Source organism: Blennius ocellaris (genome assembly GCF_963422515.1).
Source record: "Blennius ocellaris genome assembly, chromosome: 6".
NCBI lineage: Eukaryota > Metazoa > Chordata > Actinopteri > Blenniiformes > Blenniidae > Blennius > Blennius ocellaris.
The window spans coordinates 15468944-15486253 of NC_137655.1; the positions used below are offsets into that span (position 1 = coordinate 15468944).

The 17310-nt window shown below is 38.8% G+C and overlaps 1 protein-coding gene across 1 annotated transcript in view; it reads right to left on the reverse strand.

The window, feature by feature from the left end:
• Nucleotides 1-944: 944 nt before the first annotated feature.
• Nucleotides 945-17310, reverse strand: part of kcnh7 (potassium voltage-gated channel subfamily H member 7) — a gene marked incomplete at both ends in the record, with an annotated part of 43339 nt that continues 26973 nt past the window's right edge. The window contains 9 exons of the mRNA XM_080498023.1: nt 945-1235; nt 2678-2858; nt 6164-6320; nt 8373-8534; nt 8695-8782; nt 8893-9098; nt 11785-12037; nt 14388-14587; nt 14803-15202. Coding sequence (XP_080354149.1) covers nt 945-1235; nt 2678-2858; nt 6164-6320; nt 8373-8534; nt 8695-8782; nt 8893-9098; nt 11785-12037; nt 14388-14587; nt 14803-15202 — 1938 coding nt within the window. The remainder of the gene's footprint in view (nt 1236-2677; nt 2859-6163; nt 6321-8372; nt 8535-8694; nt 8783-8892; nt 9099-11784; nt 12038-14387; nt 14588-14802; nt 15203-17310) is intronic.

Sequence of the window (17310 nt, forward strand, 5' to 3'; positions counted from 1 at the left end):
AATTGGAGCAATTGTTGCACTTGTGCTTGTTTGCCTGACTGCACTCAGACCAGATTTTGTGGCGTTTATTCTCCTGGGCTGGCGGACCACTTTGGTGTGACCAGCTGTGTGGGAAAATACAAAACAGCAGCCGACAAACAAGAAGATCCTCTGAGCCTGTCTAAGATCAAAGTGGTGGTGAAACATGGAGTTGGCGAGGTATTATTATGATGCTTTCATAGCAAAAACAAGTTTAGACCTTCTACCAACATCCCTGGAAATCATGTCGGATATAGATAAAAAGCTGAAGATATATTTGAGAGAGCGTTGTCCTCATACAGACGGTCTCGTGGTTGCTTGACAAAGTGCATCGTGATTTGTTAGTGGAGTGGATCCCAACCTTTTTTCTTGCTGCAAGCCCCTGAGAGTACCTCTGCGAAAGGCTGCTCATCCCCTCTACAATTTCAAATTTATAGTGAAGCCAAATACTGGTGGACTAGCCCTTAGCGCTGGGCAGGTTCCTGGGCTGGCTCTAGATTCTGGTTTTACAGGTATTACAGGTTTCTTTGATATGTGCAATTGCTATTTAGAGCGGGTTAAGCATCACGCCCCTCATGCGATCACCGAGCAGGTCTCAGACTCCAAGTTGGGAACCACTGATCCTCGTGTAGATGTATGAAGGAAATATAAATTATGACAATTATAAATTAAATCTTGTTTTTTGACAGTTATTAATGTGTGTAATGTGTTTCTTATTCTCCTGTCAACCGCAGAGTACGGTGTTTTATCCACATGCACAATGAAAGAACGTCTTATTTCTATTACCAAGCCACTGCAAAATTAACAATACAGACATCCGTGCCAGCATGCTGATAATAAAAAAAACAAAAAACAAAACAAACAAACAAACAAAAAAAAGAACCCTGCTACTTAGTAATTACAGCATTACAACGCCGCTAAAAGGGTTATGGCCTCGGAAACTCGGGGTCTGATATGGGCCTGTGGAGTCCAGCAGTGTTGAGGTTGGAGTCAGAACGTGACGGAGAAGAAGCGCAGGAGGTTGTGGAAGAGGTTTCATTGGGAAGAAGAACGAGTGCTTGCTGTTGATGCCCTGGAACTTGCTGTTGCTGTGGCTCTGTGTGTCTCTGTACAAGAAATGCTGTAAGGCTGTCTCTGATGGGAGCGTTCACACCGGCCAAACTCGCCAGAGAGTCTTTGGGTTCCTGACTGGTGCTTTCCAGTTTATGGTTGGGGCCCTGTGACGAAGAGTTTCACAAAGGAAAGAAGTTTGATAAATACACTGCAGTAAATATTAGGAGGTCCCAGTCAGTTTGTATCCATTTTCTTTCAACGGGAGATCATAGTTTTCTCTTCTACTTTCTTATGTTTGATAATAGATGTTTGTATTGCTATTCAATGGTTTTAGTATGTACATACCGTAATCTGTAAGTTACAGTAATGGAAGGTTTGGCGAGTAAACTATTTCTAGACTGCCATTTTTTTCCCAAGTAGCTGCATTTCATTTAAGTTTTTAATTTCTGATTTTTCCTTTTCCTCCCTCCATGGAGACTCAGATGTCTTCACTTTATTCTTCTCACAATCTTCAAATTGACTCACGACTCGTTTTAATCATTATAAGTCACGGTGAAAAGAGCTACATCCATAATGACTGAATGACAAATGTCCTTTTTTGGCGTTAAAAGGTAAGAGTCATTGAATTCAGAGTATTAGCTTTGAATCTCTGGAAAATTATTTAGCTTCTTAATGTAAACCTATCGACTCAAAAATAAGTTTAATAATATTACATATTATAATCGTCATTGCATCATTCAGGTGTATTGAGGTTGACATTGTAATACAATGTAATTAATTACAAAATTATTTTAAATCTTTGCTTTTGTACGTGAACATGTTCCTGAGCCTAGAGTTTTTATCAACTGAAAAACGTTAAATTGATGTTTTTAACTAAAATCTTGTACTTCTACTTCTGAACATAATGTGCGAAATATGAACAGTGGCAGATCATCTTTAGCATTTTTACCAGTTACAATAGTTTATGAACATTTAAAAAAAAATCGAAATAATTAAATAGACATTTTTATTTCTGTTTTATCTCATGTCTGTGAGATTCTTAAATATTCTGATCTGTACCATGCAATTACCATACCATTATTACAAAAGTATGTCCACATCATATTCTTCTGCAAGTCACACGAGTACATATGCAGTGAAAGGTGTCTTCACTACCCCAAGAGCAGGGCCATTCAAGGATATCAGCTCACACTGTAACGAGTGTGTCAGACACACTACGTGGCCACTGAAAATGTCAATCAAATTTTCAAAAGTTCTCTTTACCTATTCGTACTAACTGGAATTAAGTGATACGGTTGCGTCTCAAAAGATTTTAATACAGTGAAAATCTGATTGTTCAAACCTATTTTATTCTTCAGAATTTCAGCTTTTCAGTCATGAAAACCAGAACCACACTTTCTGATAATATTTCATACATTCACATATTTTTCCTATTTTTCTGAAAGGAGAACACATTTATCACCATTCTAATTTTTCAAAATGCATTAAGCCTAAAGTGTACATGGGTGTAGAAATAACTGACTCTTCAAAGATATGAAATTCTATAAGATGCAAACTGATGTAATGTCTCATATGTGGGGGGAAAAAATAACAAAAAAAAACTTACTCGAGTTCCTGTATGGCTGAAAAAATAGCTCGCAGTCAGAGCAGCAGGCTGAACCTTCACAGCGGGTCCGTGATAGTCTGGACTGGCAGTCACAGTGCTGTAGGCAGGAGGTCCCAGAGTGGGCTGTCTCTGGAGCAGCTGCAGGATGGTCTGAATATCTGTTATCAGCTGAGACTCCAGCCTCGAAAAGAACAGGAAAAACAAAAAGTGAGTGAAATAGACAGAGACACAACCATATAGCCCGGACGGTCAGGTGAATGCCTATTTCTGACAAGTGTGATCCCGACTGAGTGTAATAATGACTGAAAACACACTCTGTGGTCGCTCACTGAGCACTAGGTGGAGCCTCTGCTCCTCAGCAGTGGACAGAGTGGAGAGACGATAGAGGTGTGGAAACACATTCTACCAAAGAAGTAGATGAAAGACACTGCTCCTGCTAGGAGTGATAATGAGCTTTGTGTAGGAGGTGTGAGTTAAGCGTTTACTGTGGAAATGGTTATATCATACTCATTTACTCATTTGGTCAATCTAATTACGACCACATTTCCTCCGAGTGCTATATTTAGAGCGCCGGGAGAATTTAGTGATGCTGAATAAACTTTTAATTACCTGCATCCCATGTAATATACAGAGATGGGTCTTTTTATGTCCCTGCGACAATCATTACGGATGATAAAGTCCAAGCAGAAATTTTCTTGGCTATCTTCATGAGTCCTTTGAAATGAATGCCAAACCAAAATTGCTTTCAAAAGAGTCAAAGTCACAAAACGACAAAGAAATGCTGCTCATCCTGCAGCCAGCATTAGCAAACAAACAAACAAAGAAAAAAAACCCCCAAAAAACAAAGTCAGGTACAGGGCAGTGCATGAAATGTTTTATTTGTGCTTGATGAAAAGAGCGAGCCCAGTACTTCAGGCACCCTGATGCTATATCTCACTCTGTGATAATTCGAGCTAAAAATACCGCCTGCTGTTCATTTGTCTGCCGATTTCAGGTGGTTGCAGGTAAGTTGTTGAAACTCTAGCCATTTCCCCACACATAAAAAAAACGAGAGAATAATGTGTATTCTGGAGAGGTGGTGTGCTCACATATTTATTGTTGAAATCACAACATGCTGGTTGTTGGCAGCTTGCAGCATATTCTCTCTCATTACCAGAGATTTGAAGCATACTTTTTCTAACATATTGGTTTTTCTGAATGTTACTTTTCAAAACAATTGTGATAAGTGATGCTGAAGTTTAATATGCTCCGGCTCCACAGTGGTATATCCTTCTTCCAGTGTATCCAGCCGCCCCCTCTGAGTCCAATATGTGAATCTGCCAGCTAGTAGCCTTCCTCCACCTACTCATGTACATTCTGTGTAACTTACTTTTAGCTGTGTGGGATGAAGCATCTTCAAAAAAAAAAAAAAAAAAGGCATTGCACAACCATCAAGTAGATTTAATCTAGCAATTAGAACAACCCAGGTAAATACGAAGAATTATAGATTTACCTTCTTGCTACCAGAAAGCCTGGTTGTCAGTGATTTTGTAATATTTTGTAAGCACAGCCTCAATGCATGCTTCTTTAACTGTGAAAACAGTGTGGACATGGATGTACATGATGTTACTCACTTTTAGAAGACAAGAAAATGACAAAAGCTTTGACTTAATATCCAAATAAAGGGCTGCATTCTATTTAAAGCCACAGTGAGTCACATGTCTAGAGCCGCTACGAGACACACCCAATTTCTGTAATGTCAGACATCAGATTAGCACTGGCTATGGCTCGCTAATGAGATTTAGATGTGTGATCGCTATATTAGAGACAGAGGAAGTGAAGTGCACTGAGGGGAGACGTTTCCAGCGCCAATCAATTCCAAAAAGGTTGAGGCAGGTTGTAAAATGTCAATAAAAAATATGACGCAGTGATTTTCCAATCTTCTAAAGCCACCTCGAACTCATAATACAACCCATATCACATACGAGGAGCTAAAAGTAAGTATTTGTTTTTCATTCATTCCATTTTTTAAAATATGTATATATATATATATATATATATATATATATTTTTTTTTAATTCATTGAATTGGGAAGTTACACACTTTTGTTTGAGGGGTCATAGCCCCCCCAAAAAAACCAAAATGGAACAACAACAAAAAACTGTCATCACAGTTTAATGTACATTTCCCAAATTAAAGCTGTTCCATTGGGGTTATAGTTGAACAAAATCATCTCTCTGAGCAATAAGCCTATCATATCACACTCTGTCTTGTGTTATACCAACAACATATTCCATATCTGCTTTGTCCAAGTCTTCAGTGAAGTTATAGTCTGTGAGCACATTAAGAAAATGTTCAGTCCATACTTTAATGAGTGCTTTAGTGAGTGTTCAATGTAGCAGAAATATTTGACATGTCCTCACCACCTTTTCCAATAACTGAACCTTCATTTTGAATAAAATCCTAATAGAACACCAAAGACTTGCAAACGTCTATGGAGGTGTTTCTAACATTAAGGATAAACATGCTTTTTGGTCTATCCTTTTGCATTTGAAAACAATTACAAGACCAATAGAGTTTTGTGTTTTGGGAAAAATATCATTAAGTAAAATGCTTCACCACCTACTTCAGTAGAGGAATCACAGGAAAGAAAAGTTTTACTCCTTGAGCTAATTACCAAGTCAACTAAACGAAAGTGGTTCCTTTGAGAATGAGATAAGAACGGTAGATAGCTGAGAAACTGAAGTAAAAGTTCTAGTTGTTTCAGGCAGCTGACATTTTTTTTTTTAGATGGAAAGTTCCTTTAAGCTGAATGTGTCTACTGAAGAAGTAGTTGTTTTTTTTTTTTTTTTTTTAAGTGGCCCAATGTTATTTATTTTATGACCTGCTGCTGCACTGTGTGGTTCTACTCGTGTAAAGTGGAGAACAGCAAGGACCTGCAGTGGGTGGTAAGGGTGGCAGAGCCTTTCATAAACACACTCTTTCTCCCCACAGAGACATTTACCCTCACAGAGTACACACAAAATACAGCCAACTGTACTTCCAACATAATTCTGGACATCACCTGTTCTCCCTGGCGAGATACAGACCTACAACCCTGTACAAGTACACACACCCTCTCGGTGCTTTACAAGACTTAAAGTGCAATTGTTATTTTAAGATCTGCAGCGGTCACATTTACTAGTGATTAACTTCAAGGAGGCCAAATGAAATGAACAAGAACTTGTTTGTCTTTGGCTGTAGAATGATACAATCTGCAGGAAAGTCTGGTGAAATGTCACACTGTGCACAAAATGGTCAACAATTGACAATTGGATCGCAAAGAACTGATAACATGAGTTGTGTGATATGACAAAAAAAAAAAGAAAAAAAAAAGAGTTCACCACTAAAAAGACTTGAAGCACACACTATGTTAGGAATAGAAGAAGGCAGTCTAATTCACATGGGGAAAGTTGACAATTCTTATAGTTTATGAAAATCAGCATGGGGACTATAAAAACCTGTACCTGTTTAAGTGCTCCTGAAGCTGACCTAAGCGTTGTTCCACCTCTCCAAACGTGATTTCACTGGCAGAATTATCATCCTCTCTCAGGTCCTGGAAGTGTGCTGACTCATCCAGGTAGTCTGTGGGCTTCTTGCAGGCCCATTTGTCACAGCATAGATCTGGTGACACAAACCAACATGCAAGCTTAACATCCTCACATATGGGTCAACACAACGTCGCCACTGTGAAAAAAAAGAAAACTAAAACAGAATGTAATTAATCTTTAGGAAAGCACCATGTATATATTGGTGTTGCAATTCATCAAGCCTTTGTACCAGAAGAGTTATTAGTGCAATGTTTTCCTGTAGCACATTAAGCCTGGCGTTATCTCTGTTGGGCACATGTTAGCATTCAGCCTGTTGTCCAGTGTTACGTTTGAACCTTTTGTGTTTTTAACGGGGGAGATGTTTCATTGTGTGATTAATCTATCTCATGTGCCATTTTATTGATCAGGCACAGATTCAGTTTGTCACTAAACAACTTTCCTGCATTGTTGGTTATCGGGCTTTGTTGGACAAATGTCCATATAAATCCCCTCTGTAATTTCTAAATTGTATTAAGTTAAGGTGCTCTTACAAATACTGCAGGTTTTCAAAGGATGAGACGCCCCTTAGGGAAAGAGATCCATGGGTATTAAAAAGAAATACCCTTCTTGTGCTGGTTGCATCATTTTAACTAGATATATTCAACATGTTGCTATGATTAATCTGCAACTGTTACAACTATTGGTTTCTATGAAAGCTTATTTAGAACAGTGTAATATAAATTCAATACAATAAATTCAGCTCTGCAAAAGTTGGTTTAAATAAAGAATTCAGAATTTTGCCCTGTACTTCTATTTTCCAACATTAAAAACAGAAAAAAGAAATAAAAAAGATGCTGGAAAAGGCCATTCCCTGACCCACAGATTTGCTGAACGCTACATGATGGTGCCCCCTATGGAAGATCTGCTTCACACTTCAATAGACACCTGCAAATTGTTCTCTTATAACCAGCCTGGCTTTAAAATGGAAATCAGCCCCCAATAATTAATTTTATACATACATAAGGTCATAAATGTAAACAAAATTTACCATATTTTCCCAATCATAGGTCGCACCTGAACATCAGTAACATCTGTTGAAAATGTCTCATTAAGGGTTAAAAAAAAACCATACAAATCACATTGGATTCATTTGTTTTTTTCATGTGAATTTATTCCTCCAGCTCTGCTTATAGCCCATTATTAGCCTTCTTTGTTTTCTTGATTGCAGTAATTGTTTCCCCCTCACAAATTTCTCCCTGAACACCCTGAACTCTCTTTTTATTTCCTGCTCCAATTTTATTATTTTTTAATGAAAATTCTGTTGTGCGGCTTTTTCTACGTGGAAGTTTGTACCAAACAACCAAGAAAAGTGTGAACAACAGTCCAGATGATATGGTACTACTGTTAAAAATGCTGAGTTGTGTTTGTTAGCAAAAAAATTAACTGAAATCTTTGCACACGAATCAAGAAAACATGTAATCTCCGAAAGTTACAGGTATGCTGCAATTTGATTGGCTGGTATCAAACTGTCTTAGACCATAAAAAGGGGCAGTAAAATTAGCTGATATGAGCCACAGTGGCCCTACTATAAAAACCTTGTGAGGATTTTATTGCTCAACAATTACCGACTGTACAATAACTGGGTTGGTGGTGATTATTTTCTTTATCACGTTGTGGTTCAATTCATTCACTGTATTTTCTCTTTCTTTCTCACTAAAGCGGAATTGTTTATGCTTTTCCGCTGGGATCTATCTTACTGATGAGTACCAGTGCAACATTTGCCCAATTAAAAGATGGCATCCTCATTTATCTTAATGAGGAAACATTACAGGCACACCATATACATTATTTGTTAGGGTGGATAGTGTTTACTTTGAGACTGTTGGGATGGAGGACAAACTTGCTGATGCTCTGATATTGTTCCAGACATGTGACATCCTGTCTTGTACTATTAAAATCTGATGTGCAGCAGTTTGACGGATGTGCTTAAACTCATGAATGTGTGCTTGAATTCTAAATGAAAGCCTCAGAAGATCTCAACTGGTCTGATGCCAGGATCCACCGTGACCCCGTGAAAACAAACAACAGCCCAATACAAGCATCATCCGGTAAAAGACGCTTTTCGTAGCATATCACAATGTCTTACCTTCAAAAGAGGGTCTCCTCTGCAGCCTGTCTCTGACGATCAGATCTGACTCCAGGACAGGGACGTTGAGTGTCGAGGGTCCCAGGACTACCGAGCATCTCTTTAGGCACGAGTTCGATTCCTTTCCCCCTTCAATGTCGTTAACCACTTCCGTGTTTTCTCCTACGGGACAATAATCAGCAGGAGTCAGTGGAATAGCACTAAAATCTGTTCCTGAGTGGATGTATTCAGAGAGCAGCACCCATTGAACACTAACAAAGAAGTCATTTGTGAGCACAGAGCATACTGAACAAAAATGTACAACAGATTAATTTCGACTGACCTTTAGGTAGATCAGGTGTGAATGAGATTCTTCTCTTTATGCTTTTACTGCCTTCACCATCTGAATCACATTCTTGGTCATCGGAGGGCTGCAATAAAATACAATCTTTACATAAATGCTGATTAATCCTGAATACTTCCCAAATGAATAAAGAACCAGAATTTAAAAATGTCATCAGACTGTTTCTTTGCTGTCTACCTTGGCCGACTCGTCTCGGAGGTTGAAGGTGAGCTCCAGGTTGTTGAAAAAGCAGTCTGCAAACTCTGGATACATGTCCAACACCTCCAGCAGGTCTTCCCTCTGAATGGTGCTCAGGTCACAGTAACTAAGCGCTCGGACATCAGCGTTGGACTTCCCAGGCTTTGCGAGCAGATGAATCATTTCTCCAAATATGTCATTTTTTCCTAGTGGTGACAGACACATCGAGGAGTCATCATCTCAACAGGTTAAATGGCAGTAAGAAAAAATAAAAAGCCAGCAACACTGTCGGTGCCTGCTGTGAATTCATAAATGAGCCATGTGGACTACAGGCAGGAATCAGTGTTTTGTTTTCTTTGGGGGATTTTACCAAAGGGCACCAGACATGTTTGTTTTTGTGGATGATGAAAATCAAACAGCCTTCCTTCTCTGCATAGATGTTCTCCCAAGGCCTGTATATCACTTGTCTCCCTGCCTTTGATCCATTATTTATGCTGAGGAACGACTACTAACTCAAAGCGACTTTGATGTGGAGGGAAAAGGAGGGTTTGATTTTGATTGACACACTTTACTTGTAGTACACTTCAAAGGAAGTAATTGTGTTGATAATGGCTATCACATAATGAAGACTGCACGATTCCACGAAGTCGGTGGAGCTTCCTTGGACCTCAGTCATCCAGTTGAGGTATAAAAGGCTTTCCTCCACTGATATAAGGGTTCATTTTCCTAAAGACCAAAGGCCGGGTTTAAAGGCCATCATGATAAATCTCTTTGTTGGTGTGGGGGGGTTCGCTAAATGCCAACAGTGTAAGCAGGGGTTCAGGAAAAAGAGATATGATACGTTGGCTGCCAGTGAGCCTTTAACAGCATGCACCGGACACCTTTCTACCTCAGAGTAAAACCTCACACAGAGCGGCATATCTCTACCCCACCAGCAGCTCTCACCACCAGGATTTAGATCGCCATTAGTGTAACAGACTAATTCCTCACCTGTGGAACAATGCTAACAGCCTTGTTGGTGTCAATATCATTACAAGTGAAGAATGCTTTCCCACTCTGGGATGACTATTACCGCTTTAGAGGCTGAAACAGTTCAGTAAGCGAAAAACAGACTATGGCGACATAAAAGGTGCCCACAAACTGGAGCAAAAAGGTGCTGATGGAGCTTTATGTTTGTATCAAATACAAATGGGTGGATCTATGAAATGGGTGACTCCCAGCTTGTTTGTTAATCATGTGTTTTGTATGATGCAGCAACTTTTGCTAAGCTTAAACCTCATTCTGTCAGGTGCGGCATTAGAGAGCATTTGTCTCATGAATAATGGCTTATCTAATCCAGGCTTGGCCGATAGCACCTGGTTACAGTTCATCCATGAAGAAACAAACAACAACAAAAAAAAACACTGAATAATCTTAGAACAGTAATGAGCATTCAAAGTCCTTATATTGCAAAGGCAAACAAAGGTTTTTCCGGCACTGAGAAAAACACACACCATTTCGGTGTTCTTTGAAATTTCTGAGCAACCTTTTATGCAGCGAGTTAATAGAAATGTCACAGTCTGAAATCTGTCACAGAAACGCACCGATACCTTCCCTGAAATTGAAAGGTGGAAATACTCTTAAAAGCAAATTCCACAATTTTAATCAAGATTATTTAATTTCCTGAGACAGGCTTGGATCATTAATATCTAAACCACCTGCCTATAATTTATATTACAGATATTAGCATCTTTTTTCATATTCTCCCCTTTTAACTATGCAGACACCAAGTTAAATCTTAAATCTACCATGCAGCACTTGGCCTGTACACAAGAAGAAGGTTTATTTGAGCAGTATCACTCAATAGGAAATGCTGCTGTACTGAATAACAGCATGGCTGTGATTGGGTCGGGGACGAGTACCCAACATAATTACAGCCATGCTGCACAACAACAATACCACCTCAGCTGTGATACAATACAACAATTAAACTAATGGTATGTACTTTTTGACAGTAACAAAAATAAAATCTTTGATGACAGTCTTACTCGTTAGTTTTGTCTCGGCCCACCCAAATAAGTGCCTGTTATTGGAGTTATAACATTTAAAACACTTTGTAGCTGTAAAGCACTTGAGTGACCTTGTGTTCTCATAGTGTCTCTTGTCTAATCAAATTCTTCTTCTGTTGCAAATTAGGTTTGTACATGAATACATGAATGAATGCTTTATGGACTTAAAATGTACTCCAAGAATCTAACTGGTGTGACAGGGGATAAAATAACCACGTGACTCTGTTATTGCACTGAATGTGATTAAATCGTAACTGTGAGGAGGATAGATTTGCAGCGGGAGTAATACACATGTGAAAAACACTGCTGAACAGCTGGAGTGCAGCTGCAATGCAGTCACATTGAAGGCCAGCAGGCACATTTTCTAAATATTCCTATTGGCAGAAGGCGGAGACACCATTTCAGTAATGGAGATTCATCTATATAAATATGTTGTTGATTTATTCAAAGAACTAATCACTATAAACACTGATGTTGTGACACCCTTGGTTCCACTGTCACAGTGTAACGTGAGCAAAACCCCTGAAGAAAGGCATTTTAGTTTTTGGTCAAATTCTGACATTAAACACACAATCAGTTGACAGATCGTCTATTCAACAAGGAGGCCGGGTTGACTTTTACAGTCAATCTCTTATCTTAGTGGAAATTGAAGTTTTATGTGCAACAGAGACTGAAACTGACAGACACAGACATGAAGGTAAAAAAGCTTAGTTTCAAAGGGATTAGAACTTTACGGGTTATACTTTTATGTCACAGTCTCTGGACAAATTCAGCACCTATGTTACATGTCACTCTGGGATGGTTAAACAGTGCAGTAGCATAATCAACAACACATTATATTTACCCAGAATAGCAACCACAATGTCATCTTTCAATATCTCAATAGAGCCACGTGACAGAAAGTAGAGAGCAGTGAGTACATCGCCGTTGTGGACCAGAGTGTCTCCTGGGGGTGCGTGAGTGGTTTTGAAGCGCATAGCCAAGGCCCTCAAACAGCCTTTGGTGGCTCCTTCGAAAGCTTTGCAGTCGTGCAGGAGATTCCTGTTGAGATGAAGGCAGATATCTGCCTGCAGGCACTCAGGAAAACCTTTTAATACCTACGACAGGAAAACTCTGTGAGTAAGAATGCTCAGGTAATTGGTTTCATATCGTTAAAGGGATGCATTTGGATCAATTAGACAACTGGATTATGTAGCAGAAGCTGTGTGCAGCAAAGAGAAGCTGTTACTAGGTTTGACAGTAGCACAGAGATGTGGACACAGAATGAAACGTAATTTTCAATGGAATTATGATAGACCACTAAACACACACATTAATATCATCATAATGCAATATCGGAAACTAAAAGTGTAAATGGAGACTTCGTGCTTCCACTGACTTCCATATACAAGTGAGTCCAAATGTCTGAGAACACAAAAACTAAGAACATGTAAAGACTACATTATTACTAAATATTGTGAAGGATTGTGGAAAATGCATTAGAAATTCTATGTAAGTGACTTTGTAAAAAAAAAAAAAAAAAAAAACTTTGGTTGCAATTTTTTCACCGTTACAGAGCTCAGTTGACACTGAGATAACTTTGATCACCTTATAATGACTTCTCCCAACTTTGAAGCTTTTGTTTGCACATTATTAATATGGCCATGTCTCAAGTTTCCAGCAGCAAATTGCTTAGTCAGTATCACTCTGATAGTGGGAAACATGACATCAGAACTAATTTAAAGTGTCAGAAGGCAAACTGTGATTTGGAGCAGAGAGGGACTTTGTTAGCATCGCATTATGACTGAACTGAATCTTTTTAATGTGAGCAGTGCAGGACCAGTCTCAGTCTCTCTCTCTCTCTCTCTCTCTCTCTCTCTCTCTCTCTCTCGCTCTCTCTCTCTCTCTCTCTCTCTCTCTCTCCATCTCACTCTCAGGATTACCTGGAGCCACATCACCATCAATAACACTAAAACCCTTGTCATCACATGAGCAATGCAACTTTTTCCACTGCCATATAGAAAATGTAACACAGACTAAAAACGACACATCGCAGAGAGAATCTACTCACGCAAAAATCCTGTCAAAACAAGGCTATCGAGCAGCAGTATCTCAGGAATAGTAGCGATGTCTAAAACTCTTCTCAGGAGGGGAAACAAGGCCAAACACTCAGGCTTAGCTGAGACATATCAGCATTTCGCAATGAATGACTGGGAGAAAAAAAAGCAATTTACCAAAGAATCCGAGTTTGAGATTTGTGGCAGTAATGGTGGTGTGAAAGTAATGAGACAAAGAGGAGAGAGAATAATACTGCTGTATATCAAACCCACAGTGGTGGGGATATTTGAGGATTTACACTGCAGGAAAATAATGACTGGAAACACACTCCAAGGCTTGGAAGAACGTCCTGAAGGCTGGAGAGATCTGAGAGTGCTGACTGTCATGACTTTCCTCCACAGTCGCCTGACCTCAACTCGATCGAACAATCAGGGGCAGTGAATACTCGACATCGCCACAGACTCATGGGAACATTGTCAGACCACCCTGGAATATCTGGTCATTCACAAATTTGTGGGGCACAAGTAATCCTGAGTCCATGTTCTTATCAATGCAACAATGATTATGATATGAATATTGAGACATAGTTATTACTATAAACATATTTAACTATTTGTTTAAAGAGATTTGAGGCCAATGTTGTGTCAACATTCTAATTGCAAACATATTCACAACATATCTCAGACCTTTGGACCCACACTGTAAATGATTTATGAGTAGCAGCCAAAAGGATCTACTGTATGTATCCACACTCCCTGAGTTAAATTAACTGCAGCACAATGAATGCTCAGTAGCAAGAAAATTGTGGGATAACTAAAAGAGAAAAAGAATAATAAACCAATGCGTCTGTTGGATCCATGCTGTAAAATATTTTCTGTCAAATGCAAATGGACCTTGAGTTCAAGAAGGAATAGATGCATGACTTTAAATGGTAAAAATACAAAAAAAAGCTCATTCATAGGAAAGTAATGCTGTAAAATTAAATTTTACCTTGAAATTCTTTTGAAAGAACCCAATGATCAGTTTTGCACCAAAATGATTTAGTGTTTGAACACACTGTTTGGTATTGAAATAATACGGGAACAGTCAACATCAATACAAACACAAACTAAAACTATGAAACCAACAAATTAGGTGGACTGCAAAGAACGTAACTGCAAATAAATCATGAGGACAGAACACGTCATTGGGTTCTGATTTCAAACAGGGCTGAAACCATGAGACCTTTAACATCAAAATAATTCAAGAAATAAAAATAAATACCTCCTGCTCTTACCAATGAAGAGATCCAGATGAAAAGCAGACAGGAGGAAAGAAAGCTCTTTTTAGAACATGTGATTATAGATTATCTCTGTGATCAGTGCATTATGCTACTCTTCTGGTTATTCTGTTCTGGTTTCTGTTATTTACCGTATTCATATCAATGCCGTTAGTGTAGGTCCATGAATGCTGGAAGTACTCCTCCAGTCTTTGTCTCAGTGGGTTGGGAATCTGGTGAAAGCGGATGAACTCTTTGACTCGTAACATTTGAGCATGGTAGCGAGCCGTGCCCGAGTACAACCTCTGGATGATGGCAGAGACGTTTCCAAAAATACTGGCATACATGAGGGCTGCAGTGCAGACAGAGATCAAGGTTAGTTTTTGCACTACGAACATCTTTGCATGTTAATGGCTGCTTCCAATAGAGACACATTATTTACACAAACTATCTGTAGTCGAGGATTTAAAAAAATATATATAAAGTTTGTCTCTTCGTAACTTGGAGCTGGATAAGAAAAATAAAATAGCTGGATGTAAAACAGTAAGCAGACCACGATATACTCACAGCCAATCAGCATGACACATATGGAGAAAATCTTCTCTGAGTTGGTATTTGGAGAAACATTTCCAAAGCCCACACTGGTCAGACTGCTGAAGGTGAAATACAGTGCTGTCACATACTTGTCCTTGATGGAGGGGCCAGAGCTGGGATCACTGTAGTTGTATCTCTTCCCTATGGACACGCCCAGATTATCCAGCCAGCCAATCTTGTGCTCTAAGTAGGGCTTCTCCACATTGCCAATGGCGTACCATATGCAGGCTAACCAGTGGGCAATTAGGGCAAAGATGCACATGAGCAACATAAGAACTGCAGCTCCGTACTCCGAGTAGCGGTCCAGCTTCCTTGCTACACGCACCAATCGCAGGAGCCGAGCTGTCTTCAGCAGGCCAATCAGAGTGGTGGTCTAAACAAAATGTAGAATGAGAGAGTGTATTAAAAAGGCTGAAATAGCTTTGGCAATTTAGACATTTTTCACCTATAACTAGCGTACAAGTCTACAAATTTAAAGCAGCAACAAATGATGGGAGCAACATTTAAAACAAATGACAAATTGTTTTTTTTTTCTCTTAACAGGGAAACGAAAAAGCAACTCCCACTGTTGTTTGGTCAAGGGAAAATTAACAGAGAAGAGACAAACAAGAAGCAGCTCACATATAAATCCTTATTAATTCAACCTGAACACAGAGTAACGTTCCTTTTATTGGTCCCAGGGAGTTTTGTTGCTGCATTTCAAAAAATGGTTTTGACAACTTCGCCTGACTCGTTCATTAATGTGGTCCTTTATTTGTCTGCCAATTAGAGAAGGCCCTTTGATAGTAAAGTCTATATATGTCCATGTATAAACAGAGGTCCTCGTTCATAACATGTTATTTATAATGTTCAATCCAATGAAGTCATTTAGGAGAAATGAGAAACTACAAAACCGTTTCTAATGGGATTCACAGAAAAACTGTTTGATTAACACAAGTGCCCTGCAATGTTATCATTAAGTCGTTCACATATCTCACTCGAGGACACTCTACTACCCTTTTGCAGTTTACTGGCTTCATGTTGCTTTGGCTCCAGCCGTGCCTGACGTGGGGATTTTTCAGCACTGGTGTGTTCATTAAAACCTGGCTTATAGTCTAATGAAGCACATATATTTGTTTTGTTTGATGTTATAGTAAATTAGGTAAATTATATAAGAGCTGAGCTACTTTGCATATACTTTGTGAAATGTGAAAGGAGCAGATTTTTGGGGTCACAGAGTTATACGTCATATTTTGTTGGTGTGTATGTGTTTGTGTTAAAGTGTATGTTTATTTACAATACAATTGAACTAAATCTCTGTCATTCAGTGGCTTTTCAGTGGCTTTTCTCCACCTAAGAGAGAGAGAGAGAGAGAGAGAGAGAGAGAGCCCCACACACGTTCCCACATACAGACATTTTAGAGCAACCAATTAGACTGAAATGTATCTTTTTGGACTGTGGGAGGAAACCAGAATACCTCTAGGAAACCTTCACTCACACAGGAGGAACATTCAAATCACTACTCACTTTTGACTTCACTCCCCCACATGTGAATCACGATGTCTGCCTTGCCTTCAACTACATCTTATATATTTGTATATATCTTTAAACATTTTAATATTTGTGTATTACTTTTTGTGTGTTGCTTTTCTCTGCTCAACCTAAATGTTTTTGTCTTCCTGCACAACTAATATTTTCATTCATTTCAGACATGTGATGAAAATATGTGTGCAATCACGTCGATGCCCCTACAGCCATATACTCCATTTACACACGTACATATCCACATCCATATTTTATCGCCCTTGATTATAATACAATCAATTAACTTTTATGTCATATGAAAGTGTATTTAGACAAAATAGATAATCTATGTTTGAATATACCCACACATACGTACATACATACATATGTCATATATCTGAAACATGCTTAAATATTGGGTAGGAAGGTGACAATAACTGTAATTCTTTTCTATTATATCCTTCATGGAAAGAGCCTCAAGCCCAACCCAACTCAAGTAAGGGACCTTTGCTGTATGAGGTCAGTCTGCTCACCACCACACCACCACTGTGCAGCCCCTGAAACATTTTTAAATGTACGATTCTTTATACCCGGCGGAGCAGCTTTAGCTTGATGAAAGCAGTTGTTGAATATGCAATCTGAGCTCAGTGATATTTCAAACCATTATGTTACATAGTGATGAAATAAATCAGTTCCCTTTAAAAATAGTTTGGCCTATACTTTTTCTGAGCCATTTGTTTGCTGTACATTTAAAGGTCTCCGCCAGCAACATTTAGGTATAGCATGCACATTATTAAAAACTGTGATAATCAATCAGAATTAGTTTGCTTCTTGAGCCATGTTTCATTTTAATTGCAAATATTGCTTATCATATTACATTAGGAAACAAGAACAATCTGAATTTGAATATCAGCAATAATTAAAGTTAAATTAAAGAAAACTAATGGATCCACACAGGCAATATAGCTGTGAAGCACA